The 20,568-nt window shown below is 40.2% G+C and overlaps 1 protein-coding gene across 2 annotated transcripts in view; it reads left to right on the top strand.

The window, feature by feature from the left end:
- The window catches only part of Stxbp6 (syntaxin binding protein 6), a 216,610-nt gene that overhangs the window by 154,684 nt on the left and 41,358 nt on the right, over window positions 1-20,568 (top strand). For both annotated transcript variants that reach the window (XM_041658579.1, XM_041658578.1), the window contains 2 exons: window positions 11,171-11,301; window positions 12,130-12,295. In XM_041658579.1, the coding sequence (XP_041514513.1) occupies window positions 11,171-11,301; window positions 12,130-12,295 (297 nt within the window). The remainder of the gene's footprint in view (window positions 1-11,170; window positions 11,302-12,129; window positions 12,296-20,568) is intronic.

A 20,568-nucleotide genomic window follows, 5' to 3' on the forward strand; every position in this document is an offset into this window, starting at 1 on the left:
ACGTTTTTATTAAAAACCCACATGTGCATCTATGTGCTAGATCTTTGCCTTGGACGCTCCCCTCTGTTCCTGCATTTATGTGTCTGTTTTTCTAATGTAGCTCATTGTCTGGGGTTGGTTTTATCACAAATCTTGTAATCACATCATGTTAGTCTTCCATTTTTCACTCAATGTCTGTTCCTCTAGCATTTATTTCCATATGAATTTCATACTCAATTTCCACCAAAATGCCCAGTGACATTTTTAGCATCAATAAATCTGCATATCAATTGAGGAGACTAACCTATTAATAATGTAGAGTTTTCTAGCCTCTTGCCTCTGTGACTCTTTAGATTAATTTGGAGATTTTTGCCATTTTAGCCATACTGAATCATTCATTTGCTTGAACATGAGATAGTTTTATATTTGTTTAATTCCTTAATATCTTTCATTATGGTCTTTTGTGTGCAGATCTTTCACTTCTTTCATCAAATCAGAGCATATATTTGTGTGTGTGTATGTGTACTGTTACTTACCTATAGTAGATACTACCTTGAGTTAACCAAAATAACCTCAGCAAGCTTGAATCCCAGGTGGCTTTTATAATGTGGTGGAGTTTTTGTTTGAACCAGATTGTTTTGCTTGATTTTATATTCCAGTATCAAGCAGTGAAGAGTTAACGTGTCAGACTCCGAGTGACATCACTCACTTTTTTAGACTATCAGTAATGCATGTCTTTATTTAAAATCTATGTAATTAGAGGTGTATCCAGTAAGTGGTTGTAAAGCAAAGAGCAGCTGGGCCTGTCTTTGCTTGACTGATAGTTGTAATTATATTTGACAGCTTGTGTTTGCTAAGTAATAAAAGCTTTGATTTTTTTCAAAATACTAAGGATATTAAATATTTAAGAACTATTCCATTAGGAAATTGTGTTAATTCTGACTCTTCAAGTTTTAGCCACCTTCTTTTTTTTTCTTCTCCCTCCTTTCTTCTCTTGCTTCCTCCTGCCCATGATCTTGTCGCAGAAGGAGACCCACGGTTGTAGGAAATCTTCCCATGTTTCATTTGTACCGAATATGTGTTGTGAAATACTATCCCCAGTAATGACGCATGGCTGAGGGTGTAGCCTGGAGGAACTAAGACCCAGAACTACATCTCACAGTGGTCAGCATCCGTCCTCTTGCAAAACTGGAAGGGAATAAGTTGTCACCACCCTTCTCTCTTGTAAGATGTGTTTTCTCAGCTTTTCTCAGTTGAAACTTGCTTTTCTCAGCTTGCCAAGTTATAAAAGATACTGAATTTCTGCCAAATACGGTGCTTTCCTGAGGACAGTTACTGCTTCACCTATATTTCCAATATGTAATATTACTGCTGAAAGAAAGTGTAACAAATAAAGGACACTGTCTCATATTCAGTGATCTTATCTTCCACCTTCTTGTGGAGAAATTTAATTGATTCTTGGGTCAGGTAGCTGTGGCTTTGATTCTTCTGTGCTATGGTCTACTGTAAATCTCTTCTAAGAATAGATAAAAAGCAACGCTTACATTATTTTCCAGAGAAAATGAGGAAGTAAGAATAGAACAGACTCTCTGTCTGTAGTCAAGCCCTTCTGTTTCCTTGTTGTATATTGTATATTGCAGCCCTTAATAGTCCTGAGTTGAATCTCCTTCAAATTCTATCATAGTTGTTTCTCTGAGCATTTCCTTTACTTATTTGGCTGCTTGACTCAGTTCATTCCATGAATCAGAAGTTTCATATATTTCCCAGAAAGGGAACAGAAACGAATATTACTTTTGTAATTTTTTTCATATCCTATTTCACCTTCACCCCAAATACATTGAAATAGATTTGTTCTCCAAGTCTATGACAGATTGTGTAAGGAAGTTAAACCATCCAGCACATTGACAATGGGTCACATCTCAGGGCTCAGGCCATGCTTCCAGGGATTTGGAAGCAAAAGAATTACTTGCTAAGGAGGCTGCTCGAATAAGGTTGTAGGAAAAAATAGTGTAAGTGGTTTTAATGCTGAAATTCCTCTCCTATTTCGCATGACGTTTCTGTAATTTCTTGATGTTTACCCTTCCTTATCACTCAAGGTCCTAGGATAATCCTCTTTTCCAATAAGTCTGGTAAACTATATCTTGATTTTTGAATCCTAGCAGTTAGACCTGAAATAAGTTTTTCTGTATTCCTAGTTTTTGATAGGCACAGAACTGTTCTTTATCTCGGGGAACCAATCAACCAGTGACTAATTCCCTTGTTTATGCATATACAATTTGTACTTGTGTCAACTTATGGGACAGAAGACATCAGATCTCATCGCTATTATATTGCTGTGAAGAAACACCATGACCAAAGTAAATCATCAAATAAAGCATTTAACTGGAGGCTCACTTACAATTTCAGAATTTAGGCCATTTTCATCAGGGCAGGGAGCACAGTGGGACATGTGGTATTGGGGACATGTGGTACTGGAACAATAGCTGAAAACAATATCCTGATCCACAGAACAAGAAAAAGAGAGGCCTAAAATGTGAGCTTTGCAAACCTTAAAGCCCACCCCTCGTGACATACTTCCTTCAAGAAAGCCGTATCTATTCCTAACAAGTTTATACCTTCTAATATTCTAATCCGTCTCAAATAGTGACACTCTCTAATGACAAGCATTCAAATATATGAGCCTGTGGGGGCCATTCTTACCTAAACCACCATATATCATAACCCTAGTTTGGAGAGAGCAATGGGAACTCATGTTTTTAGGGTTTACACTTCTTTTCTGACTTTAGGATGTAAAGGCTCAAGACCGTTTATGCTGTACCTGAACCCAGTCATCTACTTGAAATAGATGTGTCACATTCTAACAGCATACTACATCGTCACTGGTAATTTGAAAACACAAAAACAAGAAGTACCTCAGCAAAGTTCTACAAAGTGGGTAATTCTCCTATCAGTGGATAGATGGGTACCCTGAACTTCCCTGGAGAAGGCTTAATGTAAGATACCTTATCCTACTTATTTATAAGAAAAAACATTTTTTATATAAATGGTTCCTTTTTTTCATATCGTTTTGGAGAAACTTTGTGTTTTTTCCATCGCTACCACTGCCACCATCATCATCACCATTCCCAACACCATTTTTCTCCTCCAGCTTAAAATAGTGATACCAAATAAGGAATTTTTTGTAAGAAGACTTCTTCCTTTATGGTTAGTCTCCATGGAGACAAAATCCATATATACTGAATCTCTACCTTCTTCACTTGGAACTAAAGAACAGGATGGCTTAGCAGTGTTCTCCTCCTGATGTGGGAGTGTCATATATCAATCTGTTGATTTCATTGGTTAAGCAATAAAGAAACTGCTTGGCCCTCATAGGTTAAAACATAGGTGGGAGGAGTAAACAGAACAGAATGCTGGGAGGAAGAGGAAGTGAGCTAAGACTCGACAGCTCTCCTCTCGGGGGCCCCTCTCCTGGGCGGATGCGGGGATAGCTCTGCTCTCTGAGGCACACGTGATGAAGCTCCGACCCAGGATGAACACAGGCTAGAATCTCCCTGGTAAGCCACCTCTTGGGCTACACAGATAATTAGAAATGGGCTAGTCCAGGTGCGAGAATTAGCCTAGAAGAGGCTAGATAGAAATGGGCCAAGCAGTGTTTAAATGAATACAGTTTGTGTGTTGTTATTTCGGGGCATAAGCTAGCCAGGCAGCCGGGGTGCTGGGGATGCAGCCCCTCTGCTCCTAATTACAACATCCTCCCATCCCCAGTGTTCCTTATTAAAATTTGCAAATGGAAGGGTACTCGGCCCAGTGAGGGTCCACAGAAGCCTTTACAGAAAGCCCTGGTTTCTAAGATGGGAAGAAAGGAGGACTGATCCCCAAAGCTGTATCTAGCAATTTGGGAAAATAGTCTGAACCCAGGGTTACCACCTTCTGGACTTCAAACATATATGAGGTCCTAAACAAACACACCTTGATATGTTGTATAATAAGAAATGGACGATATATAGAAAGCCACATGTCCCATCTCCCACTAACTCTTGCAAAGGTGAGAAGGGTTCCCTACTCTGAACGTTTTTGTGGTAATTATTTGGGAATTTTTGTTTTTCAGCTTTATAAACATTCAGCAACCTCACCTGACAAATTTGCTGATGCAGCTCAGATCTGAAGTGTATTTCTCATGCATATTATGAGGTCTATGATAATACATCAGAGTTTTAAAAGCCAGAAGGAAGCCCATTTCCAATAAACACCATTTCTTTATCCTGCTCCTTTGCAATGTTGATAGCCAGAAGCCATCCTTAAGTTTGCTTTGATGTCCTGAACCCATATTGCAAATTTCTTTTGTTGTGGCTGCTATATTTTTTTTCTTTGTCAGTCACCCCTGGCAGAGTCAAAGAGCAACACTGGTAATATTACAAATATCACTTTAAAAAATACAGAGAGTATATATTTCTCATCAAAAGCCTTGAAAATAAAATGTCAGGACATTAGACCATCTGAGCTGGAACCTGAGCTATACCACTAACACTGCATTGCTCTTACATGAAAACTCACAGGAAGACTAATGTATGATGCTGTTTAAAATATTTAAGGTATGTAGGCATGGTGATTCTCATGTTAGTTGCCCAGCCCTACATGCCATGCCTACGACATGCTGAACAGTTCCTCCGCCTGCCTCTTCTTCAGTACATGATTTTACTATGTAGACCATGATAGCCAGGAACTTACTACATAGACCATGCTGGCCTTGAACTCATAGTGATCCTCTTGCCTCAGTCTTCCAAATGGAGGAATTAGAAGTATGTATCTCCAAGCCTACTTTATTTGTTGGTTTCTAATTGAGTGAAGTGTTTTCTAGGTGGGTATAATTAAAGTTTGTTATCTCCATCCTGTGATTCTATTCTGATTCTGTTTTCATATGAAAATAGAATGTTTCATGGAAAGACTATCTTCTGAGACACATTTTGAAGCTTTAGTTAAAGATGGAGATTAAATACAACTTGTGTAACAGTGGTAATGATAATCTGGACACAATATTTTGTATCACTGTTTCTTAACTATATTTAAGCAATAGCCCAGAACCTAGGACTATGCTCTATTAAGATTAAAGAAAAATCATTAAGCCATTTTGTTTCTTCAGAGCCCATAGCAAAATGACCTGGAATTAATTTGCGCCAGGCTTTGGTCTTTCTCCAGTGACCGTACAGGAATCAGTGGTCACCAAGAGTGGAAATAAGGCATCTAGAAATGTAGGCCTGGATACCTTCAAAACATAGTGGATGAGTCTCAGTGTGTACAGTATGGACCCCAGAGGAGCCATTTTCAGATATTTTGATGTTAAAGACTAACACCTGTCTTAATTGCTAATCATCCATTCACCAAAGCCTAAATCTCAATGCTAAGCTCTCTCTAGCTGGAAATTAGTAGTGCATACATTTTAACTATGTTTACCACATTGCTTTCTATTTAAGGAAAACAAAGCTCTGCGTATTTGTGACTTGAATTTATTTTGTCTTTCATTAACTTATTTGAGTAAAATGTTTGTTTATTTAAAGGGAAATATTAAGGAAACCATTCAGGAAACTATAAAAATCTTAGTAAGTATCATTAGAAAGAAAGACTTCAATTAATCCTTACTTACTGAACATCCCATGCCAAGTAAAATGTGACATTTGACATTGCGGCAAGAATTTGCAGTAGAAAAAGCAGTGACTCAGTGTTTCTCATGTATGTCGTGGGTTTACCAGTTATTAGGTGTGACTTTGACAAGTCAGCTCTTTCTGTGCTTCAGTTTTCTCATCTATAAAAATGGAAAGCATAGTTTTTGCCTAAGTCACAGAGAATAATCAGATTGTACCAAAGAGATGTCTGCAATTACATACTGTTTTTAAAAGTGTGTGGAAACCTGTGTCACACACTGATAAGTAGTGGCTTAGATTCATGTGGAAATATATCCATCTCACATATGTTTGCGGACTCAGCACATGACGTAGATCTGATTTGATTCATCACAAACATCGTAAAGAAGCAGACATTGAATATTGTATCCAGGCTTGAAATAATCTGTTTTTCACACAAACACAGTTCAGTGTCGAAATGTGCTAAGAGAAACCTACATAGATGAAACACGTCTACGGTTGATAAATTAACCATAGATGTGTCTTTCTGGAAAGTTAACCGATAGCCTGGAATATGAACAGTGAGCAAGAAACACTGAAAAAGCAAAGAAAATGACTTATCTACCAAGGGGTGTCCTGTGCAGGAGGTCTGGAGCACAGACCTTGCCAGGAGCAAATGACAGCCAGAGCTTAGGGGATAAAAAGGGAAGTGAAATGTTCTGTCCCTAGCACCCAAGGGCAGGTCATCTAAGGCTTCGTAGGTCATGGTAAGAGGCTTGCATTTTACTCTAAATGCTTTGAAATACCACTTCATTTAAAAAAACAGAATTCCCAGGGTTGGGGATTTAGTTCAGTCACAGAGTATTTGCCTAGCAAGTGCAAGGCCCTGGGTTTTGTCCTCAACTACAGAAGAAAAAAAAATAGTTCCCTATTCTGTATACAATTAGCTTGCCATATGTCATAGGCCAACTGGAAGAAATTGGGTGAAAATCATGAAAATTCATACCAGGGATAACTGTACACTGCCGGAAATGCTGTCTCTTTGCAACAACACTTTTACTTTTCTCCAGTCTCTGCTTTAGTCCTTAAAGCTCCCACATTATTTCCTCAGATGACTTACGGATCCCGGCTCACCCCGACCCCATCCATTCATGCCATCCCCATTTATGTATGCTGTGCTGCAGAATTTTCACCCCTCGTATTGCCACCTGGGTTCTTGATCAGAATCCCATCTTACTAGTCCCAGAATTACCCACAAAACATAAATATTTGTTAAATTGATAAGGATATGTCTAGTGGTTCTTGGTGGTCGATCAGCCTCAGTATTAACTTAGTAGATTTAAAGTGTGTAGGTCAGGGCCATGTCCCCAGAGGTTCCCATTCACACAGCTCATTATATTTACTGTAGAAGCTTCTGGGTGATCCTGATGCTCAGTTATTGCTGAGAACCAAGGAAGAGGACGGTTACTGCAGTATCTCCTGGGACTGTCATATGCACCTGCTGCTTTAAATGCCTGTATCTGTCTGTCCTTCATGGTTATTGAATGTACAACAGAAATTGCAGTACTTACTTAAAAGTTACTGAAAATAATTAATTGAGGATTATAGTTTATATAGATAGTGAAGAACACAGCACTGTGACATTTATTTTTTAATATGTTATTTGTTCTTTGAGAATATCACACATATACACAATGTATTTTGATCATACAAACACACACACACACACACACACACACACACACACACACACTCTTCCACTCCAACTCCTCCTAACCTTCTAACTCATCTTCCACCCAACGTCAAGCCCTCTTTTCTTTATCGCTGAGTCCAACTAGAGCTTCCAATATGGACTTGGCTTTAAGTTCAGCTGCTGAAGCATGGGCAGCCTATCATGAGTCATTATCTCTGAAGAAAACTAACTCTTCCTCCACCTCTCTTCCAATCCATGTTGTCTGCTGTTAGGGGTAGGAAATGTTGATTGGCTTGATGTGAGTGCTGTGATATTTTTTATTCAGGCAATTAGTTTGCATTGAAGAGGTGCTTTCAACCATATTTCTGGTATAGTACTCTCTTCACTAGACAGGTGAGATTTGAGAGCTTTATTCATTCATTCATTCATTCATTCATTGATTCATACCAGCTATGAACTCCCAATATCAGGAGGGAGTTAGATCACATTTTCTTCAAGGTTTGTATTCAGAAAGTCTGGAGTGATATAACTGCTTTGATATTGTAAGAGGAAATTTTTGTTTAATTCTATAATAATGTGTATATAATAACATGATTTTAAGGCACCTGCTTCAGACTCAAAACTTGGATGTCGGAGATAATAACAATAAACAAAAATCAAACCAAACCGGGCTTGGTGCCCAGGAAAACTAGCCAGATGATTAGAACTGGGAGAGTAATAAAGTAATTATGGAAATGAGGCAGGAGTGGATAGAGCTGTAACTATATGCTTTATAGCATGAACCCTGCTGTGGGCTTTTGTGAGGGCCTTGGTCATTGAGGGTGGGGTTCCTAACCAATTAGTTCGTTTCAATGACAAACGTTCAGTGGAATTTGCCTCCCTGACGTGTGTCTTAAACATGCCTAGAACATACGGTGTTCCTTCATTGTGTGAGAACTTTTAAACTGCTACAAACTTCTTGGAGAGACAAATAGACCAGAAGTAAAAAAACAGGTGTTCATAAGAACTTTAACTGAGGTCAGGAGGAAAGCCTAGAGTTTCCCAGGATGCTGGTCTGCCGTATGATTTTCATAAATGGGAGGAAATCCTCCTGTGTGTCCAGGGGTGTGTCTAATGCACATGTCTAATACCCATTTCCTGTTTTTGAAAAATAGTCTTTAATATGTTCAGCACATTTTCGGGTCTGCACATAGTCCAGATGTGTCGTTTCTTTTAACAAGAAAGTGTAAGCACAGAGCACACTATCGGAGAGGCCCATTCAAGTCTCTTTCTCACCACAGGAGGTGTGTGTTGAATGAAGAAAAGTAATTAAAAGGAAAGAAAGGTATGGTAGAGCAGAAAGTTTATTGTAGGTTAAAGGGAGAGCGTAGGTAGAGGCTGGGTCATCTGGGAGAGTCCAGAGTGGACATGACCAAGCTGAGCTGGGCCGTGTGGAGAGATGGGGAGGGAAAAAGAGAGGGGAACCAGATGCAGCAGCCAGGAGGCCAAAGGTACAAAAGGACAGGTAATCAAAATGTCTGGATAATATAGGGAGGAGCCTCTAGAGGAAGGCACTCCGGTCCCTGGGCTGGAGAGTTCAGGGTAGAGGGTGGGGTCTGCCAACCATATCCTGTAACAGCTAGGGACTGAGAGATGCTAGGAGAACTTGGCATCAAGTAATGATGTGTTAATTCCGCACCACAACCATTTGTTCCAGGTATGAGACTTAACACATAACGTGTGTGTGTGTGTGTATAAAAATGGTGATTCCCAAAGTTTGCAATAGTCTAGAGCAGTGGTTCTCAACCTTCCTAGTGCTGTGGTCATTTAACACAGTTCCTCATGTTGCAGTGAGCTCCAACTATAAAATTTTCATTGCTACTTCATAATTGTAAGTTTGCTAGTATTACAAATTGTAATATAAATATATGTGTTTTCCAATCTTCTGAGGGGGGACCCCTATGAAAGGGTTGTTCACCATCCCCCCTCAAAGGGTCATAACCAAAAGGTTGAAACCCCTGGGCTAGAGGCTGAGAGGCCATTGGTGATCTTGTAAGGGGGGTAGTGAAGGAATGATAACTTCCTAACCACAGAAGAAAGGGAACTGGTGTGAAATGTTCGAACATTTTATCCAAATATAACTGAACTAATAATAAGCAACAAGACCAAACATTATTTGATGTCTAAGATCATTTGCTAAATTCAGTTTAGGAGCAAAAGGAGACTGTACTAAAGCCATAAGGACAGATTCCATGCCGGACTTGGAGACTCACCACAGCTGAAGGCAAAGTCACCTCGTTGACTTCTCTCTTAGGCTCTCGACTACTTCAGTAATGAGCTGCAGGATACATGAACCATAGAGGCTTTATTTAAAAATATGTGTTTGTGTGCATGCGTACATGGAGCTGAAGTTACAGCCTTCCAGCCTGGGTGCTTGGAACCCAACTCATGTCTTCTGCAAGAGCAGCAAATGCTCCTAACTGCTAAGCTATCACTGCAGACCTACAGAGGCTTCCTCTCAGCAACTATTGGAGCAGGTGTTTTCTCTTGCTCATCCCTCAAAACTCTATGCCACCTGCTACGTATCTGCATAGTTATTAGAAACACAGGTCCAATATTCCCCAGATGCACATTCTTCCTTGAGGCAGCAACTGGGATGAAATGCATTGCCGCCAGTGGTTTTTGGCACTACCCCTGGCTCCTTCGTGATGTCTCATGATTTCACGTGGCTTCCCTGACTTCCACAGACATGACATAGTGGCTCGTTGGAAAGCCTTGTCGCGATCTGTAATGACCTCCTCCACCATCCTTGAGCCCTAAATTATCCGCGTAATCAAATGCAGGAATGTTTTGGAGTGCCTGTTTACCAGTACCTGTGCTTGACTTTGCCTGAGAGGTGATGCTGCCCAACTGCCTGCAGCACAGAAGATTAAAAACTACTTAGGGGGAAAGATTGTCCTGGTCCTCAGGTCTAGGGACTAAAAGAATTCATGTTGGAGCTATGCCCAGAATCCTAGCCAGACAGTCTTAATCAGAGGTAAACTAGATACAAACTGGGTCATGCTATAAAGTCAAGTCCATCATGGAAGCTCCAGTATTTACAGTGAACTATAAAACCAGAAATAGGCCTGGTAACTACCCCCAAGGAATTGATAACCTTTCCCGCACTTAAAATTCAAGGCCAGCTGGCCTAGGTCTGAAAAAGCATGGGATAAATCCAGACTAGCTGAATATAGCGGACAATGAGGAATACTGAGAACTCAAGAACAATTGCAGTGGGTTTTTGATCCTACTGCACGTACTGGCTTTGTGGGAGCCTAGGCAGTTTGAATGCTCACCTTAGGAGACCTGGATAGAGGTGGACAGTCCTTGGGCTTCCCACAGGTCAGGGAACCCTGATTGCTCTTCGAGCAGATGAGGGGGGGGGGGGACTTGATCGGGGGAGGGGGAGGGAAACGGGAAGCGGTTGTGGGGACGAGGCAGAAATTCTTAATAAATAAATAAATTAAAATAAAAATAAAAAAAAAAAAAAAAAAAAAAAAAAAAATTCAGCCTTCCTAATGAGTCCTATCTGAGGCCTGCCTGCCCTGCATACCTCTTTCCCTGAGAGCTGGAATTGTGCACTTGTAGCTTCCATTAAATTTCTTGGTGTAATTCAGTTAAGAAATTTTCAGTTCAATTGGATGAAGACATAAATGAAGCAACAATCGCATTATAAACTGCTGTGAGGCGGGGGGGGGGGGGTTATAACTTTATTTTCTCTTGCATGCACTTCTCCCTAAAGGCAGCTCCCATCTCTCCATGCGTGTGCACATTCGATGTCATGGAAAAATAACACGGATTGAGGAAATCAGCCAAATTGCCCGCCCACTAATCTTTTTTTTTTCTCTTTGTTTAACAGTGACAAACAAGAAACCCACACAGGCATCCATCACAAAGGTCAAACAGTTTGAGGGCTCCACATCCTTCGTCCGAAGATCCCAGTGGATGCTCGAGCAGCTTCGCCAGGTTAATGGCATCGATCCTAACCGGGTGAGTGAAGTTCTCAATGCTAGGCAAAGGAGTTCTCTTCACAGGATAACTCTGCTTGAGCACAGCAGGGGGAATAGTAGCTAGAGCCTTTCTTATGAGGCTATTTCTCTCTTTCAGTTATGTGACCAAAACTCCCCAGTCTATGCTCCTGTCTTAGGGGAAAAATATACATTTTCCATGATTGATAGGGAAACCCAAGAGATGGCCCATAGGACACAACTGTCTCCAGCATGTTTCTCAACATAGGGCAGAGCTTAAAGAATCATGTCCCTAGGTATGAAAACCCCAGGTATGTCAACATTTCATTTGCCTCCTAATGCCAATAATGACATTTTAAAATAATGCATTAAGATTTCAACAGAAATGTGTCATGATGTGAGCATATATTCAAAGAACCTATTTTCTTTGGTGCTCAGGCTTCACTGTCCCCAAACATCAGTGAAGTACTGAAGGAACAGGGGAATTCCTTCCCACCCTTTGCATAAAGAAATTAACAACAACAACAAAAAAAAAAAAAAAACAATGTGGAAAACTTAAAGGAATGTTTTTTTTCTAGTAATTGGGCAGATTCTACAGTCAGCTTTCTGACACACCAGTCTTGACCACTGCAGTGCTAGCCTCCTAGACACATCTCTAAATATAAAAATACTTGGATTTATTTGCTTGACAAAGACTTGCAGACTCTCCACAAATTTGGATCGTGGTAAAGATGAATGTTGGGTTATTTTTGAGTTTTTGTGTTAGCTTTTGTGCCTCTTTTGAAAGGCCGAGCTCAGAGTGGAAGTTTGTGTGAATTGCGATTAGCAGTTACTTCACTGTCTTTTCCAGGATTCTGCAGAGTTTGACTTGTTGTTTGAAAATGCCTTTGACCAGTGGGTTGCTAGCACGGCCTCAGAAAAGTGCACCTTCTTCCAGATCCTCCACCATACCTGCCAGAGGTACCTCACAGACAGGAAGCCAGAGTTTATTAACTGCCAATCCAAAATTATGGGAGGTAAGTGGGCACTTGCACTATTACAGCCATCCTATTTCTTGGCACTCATTTTCATATAAGAAGCTGGGCGTTGAGCAACATAATTCAGAACAAACAAAAGCATCAAAATGTTCAGAACTAGCTGATATTAAGGCATGTGTTGTATATATGTGTACATCTGGAGGCAAAGGCAGGCTTTCATTCTTCCACAAGAGCCTGTCTTATTATAAAAAATTGTCAGCATAACTAGAACAGTTTGTACTCTGAGAACAAGTCTCTTTATTAGAAATCCTCAGTTTGATCTCTTTGCTGCCTTTGCTATAGGTCTATTGCAAAACACTCTTCTGGGTTCCTCCCATTTTCCTTCCTAAGTTTCTTCAAATTCCTCCTAATACAGTGCTTATTGTATTAATTTTATAAAATCACTGTGATAGGATACTTGGCAAGAAACATCTGATGGGAGCCAGGATTTGTGTTGGCTCACAGTTCAGAGGAAAATGCAGTCCACTCATGGTGGGAAATGCATTCACAGGGAGGCTAGAGCAGCTGGGTTTGTGGCACAGGGTGCTTACAAAGTAACTTTTTAGGAAGTGGAGATAGTCTGTAGCCTTCACACTTACACATCCCCTAAGTGTAAGCCCCATGTTCAAAAGGTTCTGCAACCTCCAAAATCAGTGCCCCCAACATAAACCTGTGGAGGGCATTTCATATTCAGACTGTAACACTTTCTATCAAAAGCTTTTCTTGTTCTTTCAGGAATAGCATCCAGAGGTGAGTTAGTATTGTAATCCAGGCTTAAGGGGCAAACATTGAAGCTGGAAAAATTTAAGGGTGCCCACATCTATGTTTCCAGTGGCAAGGCCTTTTAGGAAAGCCATGCTGACAAAAATGAAAGCTTTTTGATCACTTGAAGTTGGGGACATATTTTAGAACATTGGTCTTTCTACTGATCGAGAAAAATATTTCTAAATGTACCAACTTTGCCATCATCAAATACTGAGAAGATCCCATTAGAGATGATGCATCATCCCCATGGATTCTATTTATCTTTCATATGACTATGGGGCAGAATGTATTGCTTTGTGCTAACAATTGATCTACTCATACTGTGCTATTTCTCCATGAGACATTGTATTGAGAATACACTGTCTGCTTCATTATTTCCTCTGTGGCTATTTATATTTTAGGGACCTTAGGAGGCCTGTCTTATGCATCAAGGGAGTCCTATACTCTAACTCCCCTGTTTAGTTCTAAAATATGTGGGATGATGAATCATATTATATATATACATATATATATAATTATATATAATATATAAATATAAGTAATGTATAATTATATATAATATAATACATGGTAATGTCATACTGCATGACTCTGAAAGATGAGGGTAGAAGGGAAGTATTAGAATGGGGTATTGTTCCCTGCTATGCCTTTGCCACTTGGAAATCTTCAAATTAAACCTGCATTAAAATCTCATCTTTATCCTATTCGTTAAATAGGCAAACTATAGTTTTCGGAGCACTTGCAGCTATTTTCAATGCACAGTAAATTGTCCAGGAAACCAAGCGTTTACTCGTTCTTCATCAGATGGGATTTTCTCTTGTGACCTAACATCAGATTGGTTTCTGCTGTAAGCCATTGTCTTTGTTGAGGTTGGTATGTCCATTAGCTTGCTGGCTGGCTCTCTCCTGTGCTCTGTGAGAGGCCTCCCCGCGCATTGCTTCTCTGTATCCACACTGAGAATGGAGAGTTCAGAAGGAGACCCGACGTCATGGGAGACATCTTTCACATGTTCTCCGTTCACCTGGAATATACTCACGTTCCTCACAGGTCAAACCCAGCTGTGTCTATTGGTCACTGGCCCTATCTTCTATTACCTTGTGAACCCCAAAGATGCAGCACTGAGATGGATCCTCATATTTCTAATGCTAAGCAGTTGGTGTGTATGGTGGACAAAACTCGATTGCTTTCCTCTAGTCAGAAAAAGAATAAGCTAATGAGATCAGACACCAGAACTAATTCCGCCTCCTGTGACTCAAGGTATTATTCTTATTTATTTAGTTTTTCTTTTATTTTCCCTTAGTTTTCCCAGGAATAACATCTCCTAATAGACTAGAGGATTTCAGTTCTATCATTCTGAGCAGCCATAATTCCTGAGGCTTAGTTTAGTGTCGAATTATTTCTTGACTAAGGAACTAAATAATTTACTCTGTTAAATATCGACTGCTTCCACTTTCCTTGGGAGAAAGAGAAAGTTTGTATTGAGCATGCCGTAATTTGCTGGCAGCATATGTGTCCCTAATGAATGCAATTTTTCTTGTTCAAACAGTTGTCTGTCCTTGATAACAGTTGTCTGTCCTTGATAACAGTTGTGCCAACACAGCCTGATGAATTAGTGCTCTTATTATCTTCCTTTCTTTCACTTAAACAATTCTGAAACTTAAAAGTGGTGTTTCTTGGATGACTCTCGTTGACCCTCTTACTTTTGTGAATCTGTTCCATCTTCAGCAGATTAAACTCCACATAATTTCTCAAAATCTTTGCTTATCACCTTCTATTCAGCTCACAAGTTGTAGATGCAAATGTTCGTTTTACTTTGAAATGGGGAAGTTTGTGATTTTTTTTAAAGGAAACTATTATCGTTATTGGTATGCTACCCTCCAACAATCTCTCTACATATGTTTTTTAAATTTATTTATTTATTAAAGATTTCTGTCTCTTCCCCGCCACCGCCTCCCATTTCCCTTCCCCTCCCCCAATCAAGTCCCCCTCCTTCGTCAGCCCAAAGAGCAATCAGGGTTCCCTGCCCTGTGGGAAGTCCAAGGACCACCCAATCATCTTTTCTGCAGAGATAATAAATTGTATTTCCAAAGGCTGCATTCAAGCCAAGTAAGATAACATATATAGAGAGACCTGTTAGATGCTCTCTACATATGTTATCTTTCTTGGCATGAATGCAGCCTTTGGAAATACAATTTACTATCTCTGCAGAAAAGAATAAGAATCAGGGTTATTAACTAGCTAGGGAAGGGTCAGGGCACTTGTCAGGAGTGGAGATAAGAGTCCAGCAATGGCTTTCACAGCCCTAATGGCATCTTACTTAGAGAATGTTACATGACTAATGCTCTGTAGGAACTGTTGAAAACTTTTTAGCCAGAACATTCCTGGTTTTTAAAAGGCGACTGGATAGGAGAGATGGACTAGAAGTTGTGGATACTTTTAAACGTCTTCCTTGCCCCTTCTTGTGTATATAATGAAAATGATTATCTACTTTCTGTCCCAAGAGCCAGAAATTCATCAAAGACTTTAAAATCATCTGACTTCGAATTGTTTACTGTTTTTGGGGGATTAAGGGGGTGTCAGAATTTCAGAACAGTTAAAAACACAGAAAAGATGGTATTGTCATGGCCTTTCAAAGATTCTGAGTGTGCTCCAGTGCTGTCCTTGGAAAAACTGAGATCCAGCAGTTTTAAGTGATTTTATCAGTGTCACAGAGAATATATCTGTCCTCTGAATAACACTTTCTTTAATACCACTCCAACCTAAGGTTATCACCTAGATAGCAACACCTCCAGGTCATCCTCCCCTGCATTTGTCTACTGTGCAGGCCAGGTGTAATTCTATGCTTCTTTTTCTCATGGGGAAGGTCAGTTACAAAGAAATGAAATTTTTTTTTGACATATTCAAAAGTCTCTGCTTTAAAGTGGTATTTCCTTGACTCCAAAGGATAACAGGCATTTAGGCCTCCTCACCGCTAGTTCATGGTCTGAGAAAGAAGTGAGGGCATCTTTGTGGCTGGTTGAAGGCCTTCATGAAATGGAAGCAAAGCTGCATTCCCTCAAAGATGTGAATGGGGACCTGCTGGCAGCTCCTCATTCTTTCGTAGCTGTCTCCTTATCTCTAGATAGCTGAAGATGGTTGACCTAGGGCAACATTGCCCATCCCATTCCTAGACTTTATATCCTATCCTCTCATGTACTAAGATTCAGTCTCTTCAAAATTAAATCCATCAGTTTTCTGATTCTCCAAACTGCCTAGCAACCTGCACAGATGGATGAAACCATTCATAGCTGCTGCAAGGTGACATGGTGTCATGAGTGGGATTCCTGGAGGTGAAGTATCAAGTTCACATGAGTTGAATATACTTCTGGCATCATAGCTTTTATTTTTCTCCGTCTCTGTTTTACACAGAGATGATGATAGAACATTATACTCCTGATAACATATGTATGCTTGAATTTCAGCTCCTGAGAAGAGACTTTCCTTTTAAAGAAATACAGTCAGCTCCAAATAGAGCACTCCTTTAGGTAATGGGAATTCTATTTCTTATTAATTTGAGGTCCCAAGTCTGGCTTTGTTATCTTGCTTGCTTCATTACTCTTTGTAAAATGTGAAACTTTCCCAATGGCTCCCACCCTGTGTTTATGACTTCACCTTTTATAGTGATTGCTGCTGACCTATTTGGATATTTGGTATCTGAGACTCCAGTTTTCTATTTCTAAGTATTTGCATGACATAATGATATAACTTTTGAGAGGAGACTCAAGTCTGAATGCAAAATTTATTTATGCTTCATACACAGCTTATGCACAGAGCCTGGATGTAGATAATAGTCTTAATAGCTCTGAACATGAAACAAAGTTTTTCCACAGAGGAAATGACTGGGTGAGTCTTTTCCCTTACAGATCCCAAGCCACTGTTAGCTTGCCCCTGTTTTTCTGTACAGCCTATCATGAAATCAAACTGGAATATTTCACATGTCTGTGCCCAGAAACTTTTAGGTTTGGAGGTCATTTTGGTTTGAAGACTTTCAGATGAAGGGTATACTAGGAACTATGGACAGCTCTCTGGGTCCTGACTACTTCTGTATTGAAACTGCAAAGTCTGTATGGTAATGATAATTTCATTTTCAGTAAGTGGCATAGATTATTTATGGAACAAAATGACTTATTCTCAAGGTGAGCATGCAATAAAGTTGATCTTAAGAGTTTTCCTTGAACACCAAGGCCAACGGCCCTGACTCATTGGGTTATTTCCTACTCTTCTGCTTGCTGTTCCATCCTCCAGTGGCTGTATGAAGTTCAGGCATGCGCATCTTCTCTTGTCCTTGATCCCACGGGTGGTCCTCAGCCCTGCCCATGTGTCGGGCACTGAGCTATCCATTTCTGTACACTCTCGCCACCTTAATTCACCTTCCTGGTTGGCGTCAGACTTAAAAAGCAAACTGCACATTGGCAAGGTAATGGTCACGCTGCATTTTAAGGGATGGCTAGCAGCTGACAACGGGGCAAGATGAAATAAGTTTTCTCTCATTCCAGCAGTTAATCCAGACAGTTTGATCTCTATGTTAACTATATTCAGAATTTATAACATGGCAGATTTCTTTCTCTGGGAAACAGCCTGTTTTGAAGAGCCATTTATCTGATCAGCAGCAAAGGTATTTCGGACACATTGCCCTGTGCACTCTCTTCTTCAGAAGATGGTATAAAGCCCAGATTCTGCGCACTATTAGAATGCCAGAAACACAGATGCCTCTGATGTCTCCTTCATCCCAGGCTGCCCTTTGTCTGTCCCTGCTGATTGGTGTACTAGAAAGGAAGGCCAAAGGACTCTACTCTCTTCCCCACGGGTGGGCAGAATGCAAAGACTGAATCACAATGTGACTTTGTATTATACTTCTTTTTCCACAAGTAAAGCAAGGCCATCCTTGTAAAATGTGGGAATAGATTATGTCACCTTGTGAATGTCACAGGCTCAGATAGTGTAAAGTAAGACAACACACTACGTGAGGAGAGGAGGTGGAGACGGCTCAGTGGGTGAGAATGCTTGCCACACAGCGTGAGGACCTAGATTCGGGTCTCCAGCAACCAAGGAAAATCCCAGGTGTAGCTATATATCATGACCTTCACCACTGTTAGAAAGGGTACAGGTACAAGGTTCACCAGGGCATCCTGGCTACCCAGCCCTCTCCAGTTTCAGCGAGAAATCCTGCTGCAAAGGCATATGGTGGGGAGTAATATAGAAGGCCTCTGCATGTGTGCACATAGGTTCACAGGTCTGCACTTACAACATATATACATCATTCGCATATGCCACACACATGTGCATGCATGACTTCTTTTTTTAACTTTACAAATACTCTTCGAATTAAAATATAATTACATTATTCCTCCCCCACCAACCCTTCCTATGCAGGCCCGACCCACATCCCTCCCGCTCTCAAATTTGTTGCCTCTGTGTCTTTAATTATTATTAAAATATACAGCAAAAAGCTGGGCATGGTAGCTCACGCCTTTAACTACAGCACTTGGAAGACAGAGGCAGGCAGACCTCTGTGAGTTCAAGGCCAGCCTGGTCTACAGAGTGAGTTCCAGGACAAGGAAAGATATACAGAGAAACACTGCCTTATAAAACAACAAAAAAGAAAATATGCAACAAATATATATATATATATATATATATGTGTGTGTGTGTGTGTGTGTTTATGTAAAGGCATGTATATATGTATGTATGTGCACATATATGTATATTTAAATACACTATATATATATTCCTTAAAATAAAAATGCAACCTGCTCAGTCTATATAAAATACTTGTATGTATATGAGTTCAGGATAACCAATCTATGTATTTTTCCTGGGGGAAGTCGATTTTTCCCACTATCAGCATTCCTTACTTGCCTCTAGTTCTTTTTCCAGGATTGAGATCCCGAAAGATTTTCCCCATCTCTTGTTTGCATGTGTTTTGGTATCATTTTTTTCGCATCTTGTTTACATGGCCTTATTGGTGAGGTTTCATGAATGTAGCTTCTCTGACCTTTTTAGCAGACACAATTCCACAGCAAACTTCCTGTTCCTCTCCTTATTACAATCTCTCCATCCATCCCCACGTCAGCTACAACGAGTTTCGGGTGCAGGAGTTGGATTGTAGATGTTTCCATTGTGGGACTGGATAGCGGACGATCTCTTGTTTGCTTCATTTTGGTCAGTTGTGGCTTTCTGTCTGTTTTATGGGGGTGTTTCATTGATGAACTACACTTGCCTGTGCGTAGAAGGTAAGTATTTACAGTGTAGTTAGGAATTTTGCTGGTTTAGAAATGTGGCAGGAATAGATTATTCGCGAAAATCGATGCTCTCACTGGCTCTAGCCAGTTGGCTTTCTGGTGCTGTGAGAGCTTGTCCTCAGGGAGGAGATTTTCAGGTCAGATCCAGCTCAGATCCTTTAGGTCTTGGACGGGCATGACATTCTGTGTAATGGGACTTCTCTTTAACCTCTGAGTAGCAGCCAAGGGCAGCAGCAACATGTTGCCGGGAGTCTCTTGGAGAACTTTGAACAACAAGCCAAAGGTGCTTCTTATGCTTCATGTTGAGATTTTTGTTAGCTAGTCCGTGGCTCTTGAAGGGAACACTATCAGTCCCGATGAGAAAATTTTATTTAAACTATGTATATATGTGTATATACTGACTTACATCTGTTATAGGCAATTTTATGTAGATAGATAATATGATTCCTAATGACCTTTTGAGACATCCTTACTGTTATTTTACCCCCTCCTTCCTTCTACATTAGTTTTGTTCTTTGTGTGCTGTAATGAATCCCTTGTTCCACCATTCCCCTCTTCAAATCATGTATCCTGCTGTTCCCCTTACTATTACTCCTTTCCCCCCTCAGGATCCCTTTACTTTCCTGGTTTCTGCAGTTGCTCCAGAATACATGCATGCGTTTATGGGGGGAAATATGTGATGAATATAATCCCAAATTCCAATTTATTAATATGGTTCTTGAAAGTAACGTGTTAACATTTACTATAATTGTTGGATTTCTTCTATTATTGAGTATTTTAATATATAAAGGTTTTATGGATCATGGACATGAAAATTCTACATGCATTCTGACCAAGAACATTAACATAAATTGCCTGTTTTTCTAGAAAGTCTTGTGTAGTGTCGCTTCTAACTGAAACTCAGTACACCCATTTTCCACCCCTCCCTCTGCCTATCCTTACCCCGCACCGTACTTCACAGGTAGAATTAACTTGTTTTAAAGGTTCCATGTTGTTTCTAGATATGTAGGAACAGACACAGAACAAAAGAGGACAAGCTTCACAAATAAATCCTAGTTATTGCAGAGTCACAAAATGTCTCTTCTGGCCCTTTAAATCAAGAGGACTTCTTGTCAGAGTTCCCTTGGTGACTATGTTGTCATTGGAAAAGTAGTAGCAACCTTTAGTTATCCTCGCCCTTGGTACAAATGAAGAAAATGACTTGCGAAACACTTACTGCAAATCCCA

Source organism: Microtus oregoni, unplaced genomic scaffold (assembly GCF_018167655.1).
Source record: "Microtus oregoni isolate MIOR12 unplaced genomic scaffold, Mior012 000009F_ref0000495, whole genome shotgun sequence".
NCBI lineage: Eukaryota > Metazoa > Chordata > Mammalia > Rodentia > Cricetidae > Microtus > Microtus oregoni.